Raw genomic sequence first — 17,818 nt, forward strand, 5'->3', positions numbered from 1 at the left:
TCGACGTACGGAAACATTTCTTACAATAAGCTCATTGTAGGGGAATAAGTGATGATTTCTTTACATCATTTAAATGCCTTTGCCTCATGAGATATTTATCTGCTTGTCAAATTAAACATTGTATTTTTTGCCTGACAAATGTTATTTAGTAAATCATATTATTATTTGGCTTTTGAATCACTTACTAGAAAATTACTATTATTTAGAAATCAAAATAATATTTTCTTACCTTTCACCTCTTTTTTCTCCAAATCATCCGTCTCTTTACCTGCAGGCGTGGTAGACTTTTTTCTTTCCTCTCTCTGTCCAGCTCCTCTTGTATCTGAGTCTTTTCTACTACAACTGGCACTGACTGATCGTCCAGTTGTTTAACTACCTTTGTGGCTTGGTCTAACTGATCTTTAAGATGTGCAATTTCCTTTTGGGCTTTTTCGAAATCATCTTTTAATGTGTCACTTTCTATAGCTCTGTTTTCTGCATCTGATAGCTTTGCCTGCATCTTAGTCACTAAATCCCTACTCTCAGCATGATTTGTTTCTGCATCTGATAGTTGTGCTTGCATTTTAGTCATTAAATCACTGCTTTCAGCCAGTTTTGTTTCCAAATCGTGTATTTCCTTTTTAAGAGATATAATTTCCATGGCTTTGTCTGTTGCAATTTTCTCAGCCTTATCTAACTCCTTAAGATGTGCAATTTCCTTTTGGGCTTTGTCAAATTCATCTTTTATTGTGTCACTTTCTGTAGCCCTGTTTTCTGCATCTGATAGTTGTGCTTGCAATTTTGTCACTAAATCACTGCTTTCAGCTAGGTTTGTTTCTAAATCCTGTATTTTCCTTTTAACAGATGTTATTTCAATGGCTTTCTCTGTTGCCACTTTCTCAGCCTTAGCCAACTCTTCAAGTCTTTCCTGATTCTGTTTATCTAAGAGTGACTTTCCTTCTTTCACTTGATCTAGCTGAGTTTTATAAAGCTTGGCTTCTTGCTTAGCTTGTTCGCATTGCTTTTCTATATCATCTCTGTTCTTCAAAGTCTTATCTAACTCATCTTTCAGATACTTCACGTCCTTAATAGCTCTGTCTAACTCCTTATGTTTTTCCACCGAACTTTTTCCTTCTCTCTCTTTGTGCAGCTGATCTTTCAGAAACTGTGTTTGCCTATCCCTCTCTGTGCCTGTCTCCTCTAAATCCAGAAAGCATAAATCACAACAGCTACAAACTTTTCTGTGACTGATATCAAACAGCAATAAGCCTCTAGCGAGTAAACTTCTGTGTGTAGATGTCATTCCTGAAACTTTTGTGCCATGTATTTCTAATTGTGCTTGTAGGGCTGTTAAAGAAGTAAAATATATTATTTTTGTAAGCATTATAATGTGAAAAATATAAATAAAACATGCCAATATATGTTGTTCTATGTTTTAAATCTGTATTCTTCCTCTTTTACTCATATTAAAACTTTTGACCACTGTACATAGGCTTGTTAATAAGGAGAGATGTCAATGTCCTAGTAATGGCACTCTTTTACACTTATTAAGTAAATTGAACTTTCGTTGTGAGATTTCACTTAATGTTTCAGCCTGCATTATCACATCATTCTAGATTTTCCTTTCAAAAGATTATTTTGAGCTGTAACATGAATCCTTGTTCTTCTTAATGATTGAAATCATGTTCAGCAAAAAGCCAACCTTCAGCGAAAACAAAGTACATTGAGAAGGAACTGGCCATGTTGCAATTTATGAGCCAAACTGGACATTTTTTACATTTAAGAGACTTGAAAAACACAGAAAAACATGTGGAAATGTGCTGCCATCCACGTTTTTAATGCCCAGCATGAAATTATTATCTTTCAGACAAGCTGATATAAGAAATCAAGACAGCGCTACTTTAGAGAAATCAAAATTTAGTTCTCTGTTGAAGCCTTTGTTGTACAAGAAGTGGCCACACGTCATCATTACATCATATTGTGGACAAGCCTTGTGTTGTTGTGCTGCCAATCCTTTGCTAGGTTGAGAATTACAACGATTTAGTGAGAACCTTTAGTGATGACTTTACCTTCTGTATTCAGTTCCTCTTCGCCGTCAGTAACCAGGAATGCCCTTATTCCCAACAATGACAGTATCTCCTGCTTGGCTAACAGGATATGGCGGATCCTTTCTGTGATTTCCACTTGTATTTGGAGGACATCACAGGTGATACGCTCCAATTGTGCTGACCTACCAATATTGAGAATTTGTGGCAAGCACTGTGTTGTCAATCGCTGATTCTGTAGTACTCGGTCAAGTTTGAAAAGTATCAGTCTCCTGCCTGCAAAATTACCCAAGGAAAAATCAACCACTAATGAATAAGTCACTTAATATGAATAGAAACAACTGCAATGTCGTGGTGCTGAGATAGAATGGCGTGAATCAAATCCGAAACCACGTTTGATGGTGTGACATATGCTGCTGCCATGTTGAGAAAGTATGTACTTATTCTTTGGATGTAGAATCAAAGCCTTAAAACACAGCAGAAATTGTGGTGCCAGACATCCAAATATCAACAGAATATTTTAAGTTGTTTAGGTGAATTTTTTCCTTCGCTTACCCCTCCAGAAGACTGCAATCAATGATTATAGCAACAGTGATAGGAATGTGAGGTAGGTTACATTACCTAGTGGAATATTCTCTTCAATGTCAGTGTTTATATTGTTACTGTTCAAGGGGAGATACTGTCGCTCCACCTGAAGAGAAGAAGATAGACACTTCAACCATATTGTTTCTTTGTTTGGTTACAATAAACCAGGTGCTGTTCAACGAGATACTCCTCAGCATTTGATAAGAGGTATTATGAGGCCATTTTGCGTTTCCTGCATACTTTAAAACTTGTCGTTATTAATAAAAGTATTTCTTAGTGTGATACACTTAGATGAATACTTTACCTGGGGGCTTGACTGAGGTTGTTTTTCAAATTTGAATCCTCCTTCACCGTCAAGATACCTCAAGGAGTCAGATAATCTTCCATCGCCTGTCGGATAAAAGTACCCAAGTGTCATGAGTGTTGAGAAATGTTGACATAAAATGCAAACAAGCTTAAATTCCATTGTTCGTGGTGACTGTCCGTGATATCCATGTTTATAAATAAAACTAAGACAATGCGAAGGAACTCACGTTCAATGAAGAAAGCATCCAGCTCATCAAACTTCTTCTTGTCATATGTGACTTGTAGTTTCAGGGGTAAGTTCACTTTAGCAGCTATCTCTCTCATCTCATCTGTTATCAACCATGGTTCGTATAAGTCAGCAAATCTCCCAGTGTGAACACTTGACTTGAATCTGTAAAGACCTAAAATACTTAGGAAGTTAAGTAACATTCTAAGAGAACCCTTTGTGATCTTTGTCACCTGATTCACTCCAACATTTGCCTCACGGCAGATTCTCGTCACCTTTTCACCCTCTTTTTCTATTACGTCGTCTGCTTTTCTCTTCAAGATTAGTTGAAATTGATCTAGTGCATCAGATATTCCATGATATGTCTTTTTCAATGCATCAACTGCAGACTGGTCGACTGGTTCTTGCCGACATATCACTTCAAGTTGTTTACTCAGCTCTTCTAAGCGTTGTTTCCAAGGCTCTTTGTTCATTTCAATGGTCACTGTAAGATCTGAAAATAAATATAACCGTGACGCGTTCCTTCAGCTCTACCTTTATAATGCAGTTATGTTTGCAAAATGTCCTATTGCAGACAGGTTGATGAACAAAAGAAAAGTTTTATCTGATAAAAAGCAAATACACTTTATAGGAGCACTGAAACAATCACCCTTGACATAAATTGTAATTCACAAGAATTCTAACTATTGAAAGCTCAGATTCAATTTCTTTTCATGGTAACATAAATGCCCAAAAGTTGAAAAATGTTCTCAGCACTTTGTATTGCCCCACTTTGATTTCCTTGATTGATGTGATGTTATACATCTGTTAGTTCTTAATACATTTGAAATTTTGTTGTACGTTTGTGAATTAATTATAGTCATTCATAAAACATACTACAACTATTACGATAATGCTCTCATGTAATTCAACGGCATTATTATTGCATCACATAACTTTTATCATGCCATACTTACCTAAACTTGGTTCCTCCCTTTCACTGAATAAAGCAGCAAATCGAGCGTAGCTCTGATCAATTTCTTCACATTCATAGTATGCACTCTTGAGATTTTTTGCCGATTCAAATGCCCTTGCAGTATTTCTTATCGAGGACATCACTTTGTCATGCCATTGATGTGCACTGTTTATCAAGCACATATCTTCATGGTAACTTAAGTATTTGGTGATAAACGATCCTAACTGAGAATCCCTATTAACATAGGTAGGAAGACCAGCTGCAATTGCTTCTAAGCCACAGAAGCCAAAGTCTGCATGGCGTAACCCAGTGACGCAGATGTGGCATTGTTGAAGATGAGTCAGTATTTGGTTGATTGATGATATCGGCTTCAATTGTGTTACCTCAAAGTCACATGATAGTAGCCCGCTCAAGTGTTGTCGCACTTCATTTGAGGACTCTGTCGGAATACCCAGTATGTTCCACTTCAACTGTTTCCCACTTACTTCTTTATGCACAGTCGCAACCTGTCCAATTGATTCTGCGATTTTGTCATAGTCACTCACGACATCGGTACAACTGTCAAATTCTCCGTACGATAATATCACATGCTGTTGCACATTGTACTTGACTTTGAGAGTTTGTTTCGTGAAACATTCTCCAACTTTTGGCAGCAGTTCAATGTGCGGAATTGTCCTGTCAGGAATTGCTCTGTATGCATTCTCAAAGTAATCGTACATGCTGGGACCAATGGACACCATCGCATCAGACTCCTTTGCTACTCTCAGCATATCTCTCTCTAGTTTATGTTGTGCAGCGGCTGTCAGCTTAGCGTGGCGATCTGGGTGGATTGCATTAATCTGGTAAAGCTTTGCGTCAGGAAATAAGCTCTTCCGGATGTCAGCAGCGGCAAAGGCCGTCATTGGAGCATATCCGATCACAAATTGTATGTTCTTCAGATCTTTCAAGTCTCTGTAGTAACTCCTGTGGTTGTACAGCCAAAGCATGCTGATAGGATCATTTTCAGGATCCACATATTCTGCCCTTTTCCCAGGAATCAAAGTAATACCAGCATTTTCTGCATCTTCTCTCTGAGGTTCCCCGACCTCAACATCGAGTACTGTGGTATAAACCTTCACTTGTTTACCTATTTTAGAGGATATGTCTTTCAGCAAATTTCTGTGAAACTCTGGTAGGCCATATTTCTCAATGTCCCATTTGTCAAACACAACCAGTACTCCCGGTAAATCTACCTTAAGGAGATGTAACTCAGCTTCTGGAAACAGACTGTCACGGATATCTCTGGCAGCATCAGCAGTCATAGAATCATGTCCTACCACGTATTTTACATTCTCCAACTGTCCAAGGTTTGGGAAGTGGATTTCATGATTGACTAGCCAGTCTAATTTTGGCGGATGACGTCGGGGGTCTAATGTTGACTTTCTCCTTGCAGGGATGAGAGTAACACCGGCGGTTTTAGCATCTTTCTTATCATCGTCACTGACCTCAACATCTATCGTGGTGCAGTATACGGCATTTTGTGTTTGAGTTGAGATAGCATGCAGGGCACAAAAGTCTGTCACAATCTTTCTGTTCAGCCCCGGGAGATTGTAGCGTCCGGTGATCCATGATGCGAATACGAATAGAACTGTTACAAGTCCTTCAATAGCTTTCTTAGCCAGAGTTTTGTTTGCAGAGTCTGGGTTCTTCTGAAAATGTGCATAGGAAACTCCAGCGTTTTTAATCGAAGGAGCAATCGTGCTACCAGAATCGAGCATGGTTAAACAACAAAGAGCTATAAATATTGAATGATGATAGATAATAATTATAGTTTACTTTCCACCGCTTGTTAATATTTAATTTGCATGCATTTTCATGTAGATACTTTGTCCAAAAAGCTTCCCCTCATGACGCACATTCATCGTAGACAAAGTGACCGTGATAAACACTTCTTGATCGGTCAGAAAATAGTTTAAAATTCGCTGAGCTGATGTCTACACTTAATAAAACAAACTCATATGCTGAATTATATTATATCATGCTACCATGCGCCATTCTGATTGGACAAATGCTCATTCCATCGATGCTAAAATACTGTTCTAGCACTGAGAGCGTTGGTAAAGCGGGCCCCTAAACCAGCATGTTGGAAAGTTGCCAAGTCGTCGGTGCATTTGAACGGTACGTACTAATCTAAACCACAGACCCCCGAGAAAAACCGAAACAGTCCGCTTTATTTCTAAGACTGAAGACCGAATTTTGATATACAGATAAAGTGTGGGTCTGTACCTCACCTCTCGGTGAAAATAAGTTGGGATCGACGATGAAAAATATCTCTGAAACTGAACTGAAACTGAAACTGGTGTTATGTAAATGATTGCATTAGGGCAACAGCGGCGCACCGTGCACTTGGGCAGCGGGAGTCGAGACGCGATATATCCTACCGCTCTTTAAAATGAAGATGGTATTCGTTCATACACAAATAAATTGACACTTCCTCACAGTAACGGTATGTCAGATATTCTTTCCCAAAGTCTAGGCTGTAACAGACCAGGGTGTCCTAACGATGTAGACCAAGAGGTTCAAAATAATAATGCAATGACATGACTCCTGGCGACTGTGACGAAAGTTGACATCAAATGCAACGAAGGGTGTCAGCGTCCAGCTCTCGATGCATCGGGCAACACACTCTGCACAACAGTTCATCACTGTTGCAATAATTCCACGTCTGAATTATTTCAAAACTGCTTGTTTTCTAGTACAATTCCTCATGCATCTTAAACTCTATATCAATTAATAGATTGTTTTGTTATCATATCTGAAATGACATTATGCTTCTACTTTTTGAAAGCATTGATTGACCTCATTGCATGAGTCGCTGACAAGTCCATGCAAAAACGTGCGCTTCTCGCATTGAAAGCGAGAATGGTGGGAATGGGTAAGGGAAATCTTCTGAAATGTCTCGAGATAGCTCAAAAGAAAAGTTAAGCAAATAATTTACAGCTGTATATTAACACCATTCGTCCTTTACAAATAGAAGTCATTCAGGTATTGACAGGGGTTAACTTACAGGTCATGTGGCATAACGTATACGAGGGAAGCAAACGGAATAAAAGATAGATAAGTAGAATCTTTTATAGTGTGATTTAGCTTTTTATGTCAATAGTAACAATTAGAAAAGCAGGACCCAGAAGCTGCATATTTCAATGGACTATCCCCCCCCAAAGGACAGTTTCTACTGGTTTTCTTATCACTAAGGTATGTAGAAATACAGCATTGATCTTGTTGACACATGGCATCATTCACAATATTTGATGGTGTTGTTAACAAAATGAATTCTAGTCCACCCTAAATACAGTAGTCACCTATAAAGTAACACATTACACAGTGACACCTAAATGCTGCTTGGAATGGTGGTGCAACTCTATAGCCATTTTGACGTGGTTTAAAAACTGACAGCTAATGATCAAATAATAGTGCATGCATCGAAAGTTATGACATATAGAGCTGTAAATAATTGTCTTTGTCTACATGTTAATATCTTATACGCATGAGATTTATTATTAATTGTGGCGTGCTATTGATTTCTTACTATCAGAAGAAAAATGCGCATGCGCGCAAGATGCTTCGCAATACACTGCTGAATAATATATATCTCCCTTGTAGTAGTAGCAGTGTTTGTGTAAGAGATATTCTTGCTTCGACAGTACTGAAATGATCGGGAAGAAGCCTGTACGCCTCACATTCCTGTATAAGGAGTATTCACATCTGCAATTTTGACATCCTCTTTTCATCTGAAGTGTACTAAGGATAAATGTTAACACATATCCCCTACTTTCGCCTATAACACGATTTTTGACCCGCACTGACACTCTGGCCAATAATTTTGTAGAAGTGCGTTGACAAGCGTAGAGTTGGTGTCATCCCATTCTCACAATCTGATTCTTATGACTGTTCTGGCCGACACGAAAACTGTGTCAAAATGACGCCACTCAGCGTCAGATCCAAAATTGCTGAAGTAACTTGACCTGATTGGATACGGTGAAGTTCGTCACTAACATCGATATCGATATCCAAAGAGAGCGTGCATACTTTCACAATTTTTTTTGCAAATCGTTAAGTTGGTTCGCGAGTCATTTTTATCAGCAAAATATCGCACGAAGTAAAATACTCATTTTATGCAGTGCTTGAAACGTGCTGGAAATGTGTTATATGGCAATAGTACAGCAGGCGTTCTGCCAACAACGTAGGCTGCCAACAATTGAGACACATTGACATCTGCGCATGCGCGAACTTAGGGCGGCACCGTCGCTGGCAGACCAGAGCTGCCAACAACGTAGCCTGCCGACAACGGTGACGAAACAGGTAAACCCCTCGCTGATGGAAATTTGCGTTTTATTTTACAACAAATCATTTACAGATTAGTACATCCCCCAGCCAATTTGTATTATATCGTTTTCTACCGTCTGCTGACAGGTCTTGGTTGTTTTATTATGTAATAATTATTTTTCGTTTTAATGCCGATTGATTCAGTGGACAGTTAACTTATACTTCGTGTGTCCCCGCTAACGGAAAAGGGGGAGGTAGAAACGAACAGGAAGAATAGCTTTTCTTTCCTTTGCTTCTTTGCAAATAACATTTTGTGAAATAAAATAGTTATGATAATTGTGTAGATGTATTTTTTATGCGTGTCACCATTGTCGACAGGCTACGTTGTTGGCAGGGTAACATTGCTAACAACGTGGCCTGCCGACAACGTTGACGAGACACGTGAGCTTAAACCCCACGCCGATGGAAATTTGCGTTTTATCTTACAACAAATTATTCACAGCTTATCATATTTCCCCAAAAATTTGTATGGGATAGTCCGATCTGAGGCTAGTAAAGCTGACACTACAGCGTCACACATGTCACTGAGCATCCTGGTTGCCTTATTTGTGAAGCTGAGGGGAGTATGAGAAAGGTACGCTTATTATTAGCTCGTAAGTGGTTATCCCGCCTGAAATGTACAGTAAGTTAACTGCAAAATTGCGCATTCCTTAAATTAGCAATTAGGATATTCCGTTTTACAAATCGGAGACCATAACACGATTTATTTCTTCATGGTTGTGATGTATTATTTTGTGTTTAATATACAGAAAGGGTTTGAACTCAGTGATTATATTCAAATTCTAACGCGACTTGAAGACATTCGAGCTTGGTGGTGGGAAATCAATTACCGTTGGCGATTTGAACCGACCGTCAATCAAACTCTGTTTGCAGGATTAGCAAAATGTGACAAAAGGTTGAAATCAGTTTGTGTAATTAATGTTATAGAAATCAAACAACGGTACTAGCCAAGTGTTTGAATGGGAGGAGAACTCCACTAATGCGAGAACCTGGGATTGAAAAGTGCGGCTTTAATTAAAACTGCGAAATAATATTAAACATAAAAATTTGTAATGTATCTTACAGGTTAAATTTATTCAAATATTCAAATTTTAAACCATTTATTCGTTTTCCTTTGGCATCACCAAGCCCCAGAAGTGGAAAGGGTAATTAGCAACAGGGCCAAGTATGACGGCATTCTAAAATGGTGTTGGGTAGTAAATGGTAGAGCGTTACTCATCCGGCTTTTATAGGGGAAGTTTCTGTTTCAAACTGGAAGTCATAGGACCGTGGGCCACAATAGGGGCATTACTGATGAAGGAAAAGTCAAATTCTGCTGAAAATCGAAGAATTAAAACATTGAAATATTACAAAATTAAACATAGTAATTAGTGGTTACCAAGATCAATTTTGTCCCTCAAAAACCAGTACAATTACAGTCACCATGGTACCTCTAATCGGACACCGATGACTAATGGAATTTTTAAACTTTCATCTGTTTCGCGAAAGTGAAACAAGAGTTAAAAAACGCATTTTAAGTCAGATTTCGAAATTGTTATCACATTATTTCTATACCGACATTATCCTGGAATGGTAGAAAACCTGGAGCCCCAAAATGACGTCCATCTTCGATCTATCGCGCGAGAACAGGTCGAAATAAGAAACGAGATCAAAATTTTCAAGTGGGAATAACCCAAAATGGCGTCCCATTAAACCTACAAAAGTGAAAAACGGCCACTGTAATTTCGATAGAAAATTGAAGTGCCTACCTTATCCTCTGGTCTTCCAGAATACATTATCGAATGTTAATTATCAAAGAGACTGAAAATAAGGAAGTAGCAGTGACAAGATTGTAGTCGGTGACACACTTTTTCAGCCAGTGCTTCTCGCGTTCATAACCTACCAACCATTGAAAAACTACTTTCGCGTAGAGGGTAAAGTTCAAAAGGCTTGATTTATGGTCACGTGACCAATCAACTTGGTCGGTTATATTGCTTGCTGTAGTATTTGTATATCTCATACTTAAAAAGAGAAAATAGTTACCAATGGGTGTTGTTTAAAAAAGAGAAAATAGTTGCCAATGTGTGTTGTGTAAATAGATGCCAAGCATTTTGAATTATTTGACAAGATATCGAAACAGGACAATTTGTTTCACTTTGTGATTGTACATATGCTCAATATCAGCAAGCGTCCATACAGATAGAAATTTAATAATTCAGTTGTAGTGATGCATAATTCATCTTGCAAAAAGTGATCAATATAATATAAATCCGTTAATTAACGTTAACAACACAATATTCAAGAAGATATCAGCAAACCCTTTTACAACATCCAGGCCAAGGTAAACACCAAATCAGCATCATAGTTATATATCAGTGACACTGAAAATCCTCAAAATATTGAATTTAAAGTGTGTTTGTTTCATAAATTTCAAAGAAAGATTAAGTTCCGATTTTATTCTTTGTAAACCTCCGTGAGGCCTGGTCATGTCATAAGCTAATCATGTCATCAGCTAAATAAGCTCATAATTCTTAAGAAAGTAACTATAAGAAAAAAGTAATTATTAATTGCAATATATACTTATCGTGGTCAACCAATAACATTAAATCTCTGTAGCCAACAAATTTGATTTACATGTCAATTTCTTCAGCCGGGTGGGGGTGGCAGTGGATCCATAAGGTCGGGGGTCACCCTTTTTTGAATTTTTGTGATAGAGGACACCGTGTTTTTGAAATGGTGATGAGGGTGGGTCAGTGCGTTTTTGAATTAAGGCACCGGCTCAAACTCGCTTAAAATGCATCGCATCAGTCACAAATTGCATCATTCGGGCGAATAACTTTTAATAATATCAGATATATATATCAGAGATATCTGGATGTTTGTAAATTGAAAGTCTGTTATGCAGAGCATCATACCAGAAACGAATTATATATCATTCAGTTACAGTTTTCTGCGCGCCCTTTGGGGCGCGTAACTTAAATATATCAGAGATGTGTTTTGCGAAACAACTAATCAAAATAAAATCAGCAGTGATACAAAGTAATGCAAAAACTTGTTCCGTTACTAACTTACTGTTTTCTCAATGGGAACTCAATAGAGAAAGCAACATGCACTAATATTTCACGATACATTGATACAGTGACATATTTTACAAAGAGAAAAATGACAAGATATTTTTCATTCTCATTGATGAAACTTTTTTCTTCCTCTCACAGGTTTACCAATATTTTTTTTCCATGAGTAAAATGAGAGTTAACTCAGTTCTTGTTATTATTGGTACTTTTACAGTTTCAGGAATAAAAGGAAACGTCCTCTCAGACCCTGCACATCACATTTGGCAACATCTTATAACATAGCTCTCTTTGCTTCTCAAAGTTGTAATTATAACCTGGCAAAAAGCCAATTTTTCTTTGATTCTGTCCCTTGTTTTGTTATAGGCATGATTCTACTTTGTTAATATTATTGGTAGTGATGATTTCCTCTGTAAACTTTCTGAACCTGTTATTAAAAAAGGTAACAGAGAAAACAAAAATTCATATTCAACACTTTGGAATCTAGAACTCTGCTGGTGGACAGAATTGTCCCCGAGGCTGTCTTTCGCCCAGTTTAAGCGATGTATGTATCCATTGCTTCGATAATAACCGTTTATGTGCGATGTGTGGTTGTTGAGCGTGCGAGCGTGAGCGCTTCTGAACTCTACAACGTGTGGAGAGGTCGCAGTCAGAAAAATGTAACAACTTAGCTCGGTGATTGAGTGGGGATTGAGTGGGGATTTGGCCGAGCCGTTGTGTCTGTTGCTTATCCGCTAGATGACTGGGTGCCGTTTGTAGTGGGTTCTAACCCCAAGCTGAAGACACTGTATGTATGAAAAGACGGTTTTAGAAAAACCAAACAATGCATTGTCACTAAAAATAAACTTCTACCCCTTTATCATGGAAACACAGTGTTAAAGTTACTTCTCCTGTACGGGAGAGTAGCTATAATGTTTAACAATATAACTCCTTTGTTAAATTTTGTTCTGTATCAACTACAGTGCCATGTACTCTCTGAACCTTTTCAATTCCATTTTCCTCTTTAAAGTTCCACCATGATGGTGAAAGGGTTACAGGTACATTGCCATGCAAAGTGTTCAGATTGTTGAAATAATGAAAATCATAAAAAAATTGTTAAAAGATACAGCTATCTCTTAAATATGTTTAAGTGTTGCCCACAAATAAGGATAAACAGACTTTCAGTGAGTCAAGCATGAGTTCATAAACACTATACATAATTGCTCATAACAGTCTAATTACACACTGATAATTTTCATTTACTGAAGTTTTCTCTTTAATATTGGTGATTGACATCAATTTATGAATAACAGTTCTGGACATCTGGTTATGCATAGAAAATGTAGAATACATTCACAGCTTATTCAACATACTGTATAAACACTTTAAAATTAAAAAATTGAAATTCCTCTATAAGAACTGGCATGTCAACAATTTCACCGAAACAATATGACTGAATTGAAACCTTGACTGCAGACCAACTCTATATGAGAACCAAGCTTTATCATCTTTCAACAGTCTCTACTAAGTTCCCTGACTTTCTGAAGGTGTATTAATGACTGTCACGACCCTGAAATTTTGAATGGTTTTAACTTATACAAAATAGAAGTCGGCTCCATTGTAATTTGTGTAACACCAGGACAATTTGAATCAAACTAATTCCCCGGCGTTATGCGAACAAATAAATAAATAACTCCATCGTATAATGTACCAATGAAACTGATTGTCACAATCCCATGACTGAAAAGTTTCACATGACGTCATGCATTTTTAGGTCGCGATATCTGTGGCTGTGTAACTAGCAGACTCTGTGTATTTGAGCAAATGATTAAAATACATGCAAATATTTTTATCAGTTTTCTTGTGTTTGACTTAGGGAGAGAATCGGGGAAATATGATAATAAAATTACATTGAGGAACGCCTTCCATCGCCGCAAGTATAATCGTAACAGAATTTATAGCAAATAGGAATATCAGATGAACCACCAAGCCCGAATTGCAAAGCGAAAGTGAAAAAATAAAACGACGGAAACCGGAAACTGGACAAAAACAGCTGATGAAAAACTAAGGGTTTCTGGATGTAAAAACAACTGCTGTTTTAATCTCCTGACACCGAATGTTTTTATCCTCCGGTTTTTCGGCACCGTAGTTTTATCTCATCCACAGTGGCACTGGTACGATTTTACACACATTAAAGGTTTTTACGAAAAGTGAAGAAATACTGCGCCAATCTCAGTCCCTCAACTACCCAATCAACACTATTTTGATACGAAATCTTACTCTTACACCAGCAATGCCCTGAAAGCTCAATCAACGGTTTAATTAACTGATCAGCTAGCACGCTTTTCTTGATAGTCATGAATTGCGAAACCATTGCCACATCATGATGGTTACTCTGTACATCAAACTTGTCTTCTTGACTCTTGAACAGCGGCACGGTCCATCTGTCACTAATCACAGCGCCGCTGGCGGTAGCATAATGTGGATGGAGCCCTTCTTTTTTTATCTTCCATAAGTGGAAAGGTGATTGAAAATTTAGATTGATATGAAAGTGCGCTCTGTCCTGCCATAGTGTTTCTCTGTAACTGTGTCCACTAGCCGTGTAAGAGGAAAGAAGTCGGAGGATTTAAATTTTTGGTCAGGTTATTTCAAGCAGATTCTTGCACAGAGAATGACTGCTAATTAAGTTGCCTCCATTTCTGAAGTGTAATATGACATTTATGAACGCTTCAGATGAGTGGAGCAGCAGTATTTTCTGAAATATTTCGCCTATTGTTATTCTAGCTGAAGAGATCTAATTGCCTTACGGTGCTTCATAAATGACTTGACTCCCTTTTGGGCCGAGGGTAATTAAAGCATGCGCACAGTAAACGCAACTAATTGCGTTTGGCCTCAACCCCCTCCTCCTCCCTCACCCATAAAGGAAAGTTTGGAAGTGAGAAAATCCAACCAAGGCTCTTTCTGTATCAGCATACCTACAATTTGTATTATGTCTCTATGAAATTGCAACAAGGAATCAAGTTCGTTTTCGATGGATGATAACGTTGAACAGAAACTCTTTGGTTCTTGCGTCATCAAATTAAATAGATCGATGAAAATGAAAATGACAATTAGGCGATTGTGATGCTGAAATGACACTTGATTAATATTTTGGAAGGTAGGCTTGCCTTGTGCGATGTGTATTGTATTATGTTAAGACAAAAACACGATGAATTTCGACAAATATTATACCGAGTATAGCATATGGCTGTATTATAAGCTGAGGTTTCGATTTGCAAGAACACATGGCACATAATGACAATGACGTTATCTGTTTCCTCGTTCCATGATACTGCTGTTTTGCCTTGACATTTCATTATATCGGTCACAATCATTTGCAATGTTGCAAACATTCATTGTCTTCTCTTTAAGATTATTTGAAAATGTTGAATATTGACAATGGTGAATGCCGAGACACAGGATAGCAACCAACGTCATTACTTTTTGATGTTATCTGAAATCGCTTTGGCTCTTTTTCTATCTGTCACTTTAATAATTTGTGAAAGAAATTGTAGGCAGTCCAATAAAATAAAATATTTCGTCATGTTATCTGTAGTGTGCCAACACTCAATATGGATTGTTTCTTTCTCGAGCGAAGTAACTTAAATGTGCTGGCATGGATCTAATCTTCTTACAGTAGTTTGTTTTGTAGTTTCTCAAAGTGGAATCATTCAACTTATATTACAGTATTGAAACTTGCGCTGTTTTCATTCTATCATGTTCTTGTTACTCAATGCGAGTGTATAAGATAAACCTTGTACATTGACTGCTTTGACTGAGACACGTTTCATTGACATTTGTTATGATTTGTTATGATTATATCTTCCCTTTTAGTCTTGCTCTTTAGGCAGTATCTTGGCAGCCACAACGATTAAGCGAATACACTCCAACGAAAGAGGAACTCACTTTTTTCAGTTCAATTGAGTATGTCTAGGACAGACAAAATCCGCCAACTTTTCAGCTCCGTTCGCCCAGTCACTTGATTGAATACCTAACATTCAAGATTTTAACAGACAAACGCCACCTTTGTGTGAAATATCCTGGCTATTCAGTCAGAATATTGCCCTCACGAGGGTCACGTAATCAACAGATTTGTCATCAACATAAGTTTCTGTTAGAAACCATGTTATCGACACATTCCCCTGACACACTAATTGTTGACGGTCAAGTGAATTGGACTCTGTGATCAATTGATTTGTTTCTTGTCAGAGTCCGCCTTGTGACTGTCCGTGCATTTCAGATAGAACAGTCCCATGAGTCGTGTCAGCTCTAGTGTATGGATCAAGGCATGCTATATAATCGTTGTCGAGCGAACATGTTTACTGCTTGGCAAAGCCACAGACAGGTCATAAAACTTTACACGCAGGTGATAAACGCGCATCTCAGCGCAGCAGTCGACTTAATAGCCAATTGAAACTGTGCAGTGGACTGAACAACGTACGGTGAAAACGAACAAAGGATAAGAACACTGTCGAAAGACATTGAGGACATTGCGATATGTTTCGCCATGACAACTGTAGTCACAATCGTGACCCTAACTGTAATCTTTTGTAAATGAGCAATTGAGACCACATACACTTCACCACCTCTCACGTCGTCATTTCAGATCGCTCTCAGCTCAGGAGACGCCACCATATTTGTTTTCATCCTTGGGAAGGAAGGCTTCTAAGGAAAGATTAACGAACCTCCTGCCAAGGGAATAGGCAAACCATCGTAGTCTTCATTATTCACCGTACCAAGACGTATTTGTTCTGCGAATCTGCGCATCAAGGCTCGCCATCCGTCCACAACTCTGTTCGTGTGTCAAGTTTAGAAGAACACAACTAAGACGGAAGAAACGTGAAGTAGTCAACTTTCAATTATCTTGAGTCGAAAACTCTGCTGTCAAACTACGTTTAAACTCCATCTTTGCTCCTCTGTGCGGTCATTCCCCACCTTACGTCGGCACAGTACGATGAACATAAAGTCGTGATCTCGGATAAACTACCTACAATGATCAATGCGCATCCTTGAATAATCTTTCTTCACACTTCGTCCTGTTTACGTCATGCAGTGACTGTGAATATCTTTTGTCCAGCTCTCTTGAAACTGTGTGCGTATATGGTCGCAAAGAACAACATGAAATCCGTGTATCTGCAATGTTTGGTTCTGCTTGTTACGCGTGAGTACGTCTTTATAGAATCTTCGTCAATCCTGACAAAGTCAGTAGTAACTTATATGAACTTACGATACTTCGATATGTGGAAGGTGAAGTTCACAATGGCCATATACATGTCTACATTCTCAACCTAACAAACTAAGGCGAGAACTGTTAACTAACCATTAAATTTTCAGAAAGACATATTTACGTTTTACGTCACTCAGCCTGTCGGTTTGTAATTTTGTGTGCAGTGCACGATTTGACGAGGAACAAGAATATTGTCCGTTTTCCGCCAAAATCTCTAGCTGATCTGCACAAAAACACTATTCATAAACCAGAGTTGTCATTTCTGAATATTGTTATATTATGCTCGATCACCAAATACAAGTTGTCGTCAATAAATAATATTTGCAAGTACAAGATTATCACAAGTCGTCGTCGTCGTTGATGTTGCTGTAGTAAAGGTAACGTGATTTAGCTTATTTAAGTTAGCAATTTGCATATTTCGAGATCATCTCCAAGTTCGCATATTTTGTTTTGTCAGTTTTTTTACTTTTTCTCGCTATTCTTCAGTATATTCTTACCGAGTGACTGCCATCACGTGTGTGTCATGTGTCTACGACGAGAGTGTATCCTACAACCAAAACCATTCCTGCTTGGCTAATCCCACGGCCATGCCGACTCAAGAATGCGACAACGACTACTGTGTTACTGCAGCAGGTTACTATGGCGTCGGTAAGAAACAGTCGATTCCTAAATGGGGTTCGATTTCTTGTTTTACAGATGTGAAAATATGTACGAGTAGTTGGGTTCCTACATGTAATATTGGAGACTGCATCATTCAGTAATATTGGAAGTATATAATTACTTGCGTCAATAATTTAAATATTAGTTAATTGTTAAAACACAGAAACTCTCTTAGAAACATTATGAGAGAGAGAGAGAGAGAGAGAGAGAGAGAGAGAGAGTTGAAGTATAGTAAATCGCCTAGTATCTTACATACGGTTGGCATTCGTAGCTTTGAAAATATCACTTCCAATGTGAATCCATCAGTCTTATATATGGCTGAGAGACCCTACCGTCAACAGAGTCTGAATTTATCAAATTTGCAGTGCAAAAAGCTCGCATTGAGAGTGTAATCGACGCAGA

At 38.1% G+C, this 17,818-nt stretch overlaps 2 protein-coding genes across 5 annotated transcripts in view; one reads left to right on the forward strand and one right to left on the reverse strand.

The window, feature by feature from the left end:
* Positions 1 to 10,525, reverse strand: part of LOC139125519 (cingulin-like) — a 161,625-nt gene extending 151,100 nt beyond the window's left edge. For all 4 annotated transcript variants that reach the window (XM_070691583.1, XM_070691585.1, XM_070691582.1 and 1 more), the window contains exons 1-7: positions 10,210 to 10,525; positions 4,098 to 5,784; positions 3,143 to 3,634; positions 2,914 to 2,999; positions 2,646 to 2,715; positions 2,049 to 2,300; positions 230 to 1,326 (exon numbers count right to left, since the gene is read on the reverse strand). In XM_070691583.1, the coding sequence (XP_070547684.1) occupies positions 233 to 1,326; positions 2,049 to 2,300; positions 2,646 to 2,715; positions 2,914 to 2,999; positions 3,143 to 3,634; positions 4,098 to 5,784; positions 10,210 to 10,236 (3,708 nt within the window). In that variant the 5' untranslated portion in view covers positions 10,237 to 10,525 and the 3' untranslated portion in view covers positions 230 to 232. The remainder of the gene's footprint in view (positions 1 to 229; positions 1,327 to 2,048; positions 2,301 to 2,645; positions 2,716 to 2,913; positions 3,000 to 3,142; positions 3,635 to 4,097; positions 5,785 to 10,209) is intronic.
* Positions 10,526 to 16,111: 5,586 nt separating this feature from the next.
* The window catches only part of LOC139125223 (uncharacterized), a 3,757-nt gene continuing 2,050 nt past the window's right edge, over positions 16,112 to 17,818 (forward strand). The window contains exons 1-2 of the mRNA XM_070691321.1: positions 16,112 to 16,690; positions 17,243 to 17,404. Of these exons, the coding sequence (XP_070547422.1) occupies positions 16,630 to 16,690; positions 17,243 to 17,404 (223 nt within the window). The 5' untranslated portion in view covers positions 16,112 to 16,629. The remainder of the gene's footprint in view (positions 16,691 to 17,242; positions 17,405 to 17,818) is intronic.

Source organism: Ptychodera flava (assembly GCF_041260155.1).
Source record: "Ptychodera flava strain L36383 chromosome 3 unlocalized genomic scaffold, AS_Pfla_20210202 Scaffold_25__1_contigs__length_14229661_pilon, whole genome shotgun sequence".
NCBI classification, from domain to species: domain Eukaryota; kingdom Metazoa; phylum Hemichordata; class Enteropneusta; family Ptychoderidae; genus Ptychodera; species Ptychodera flava.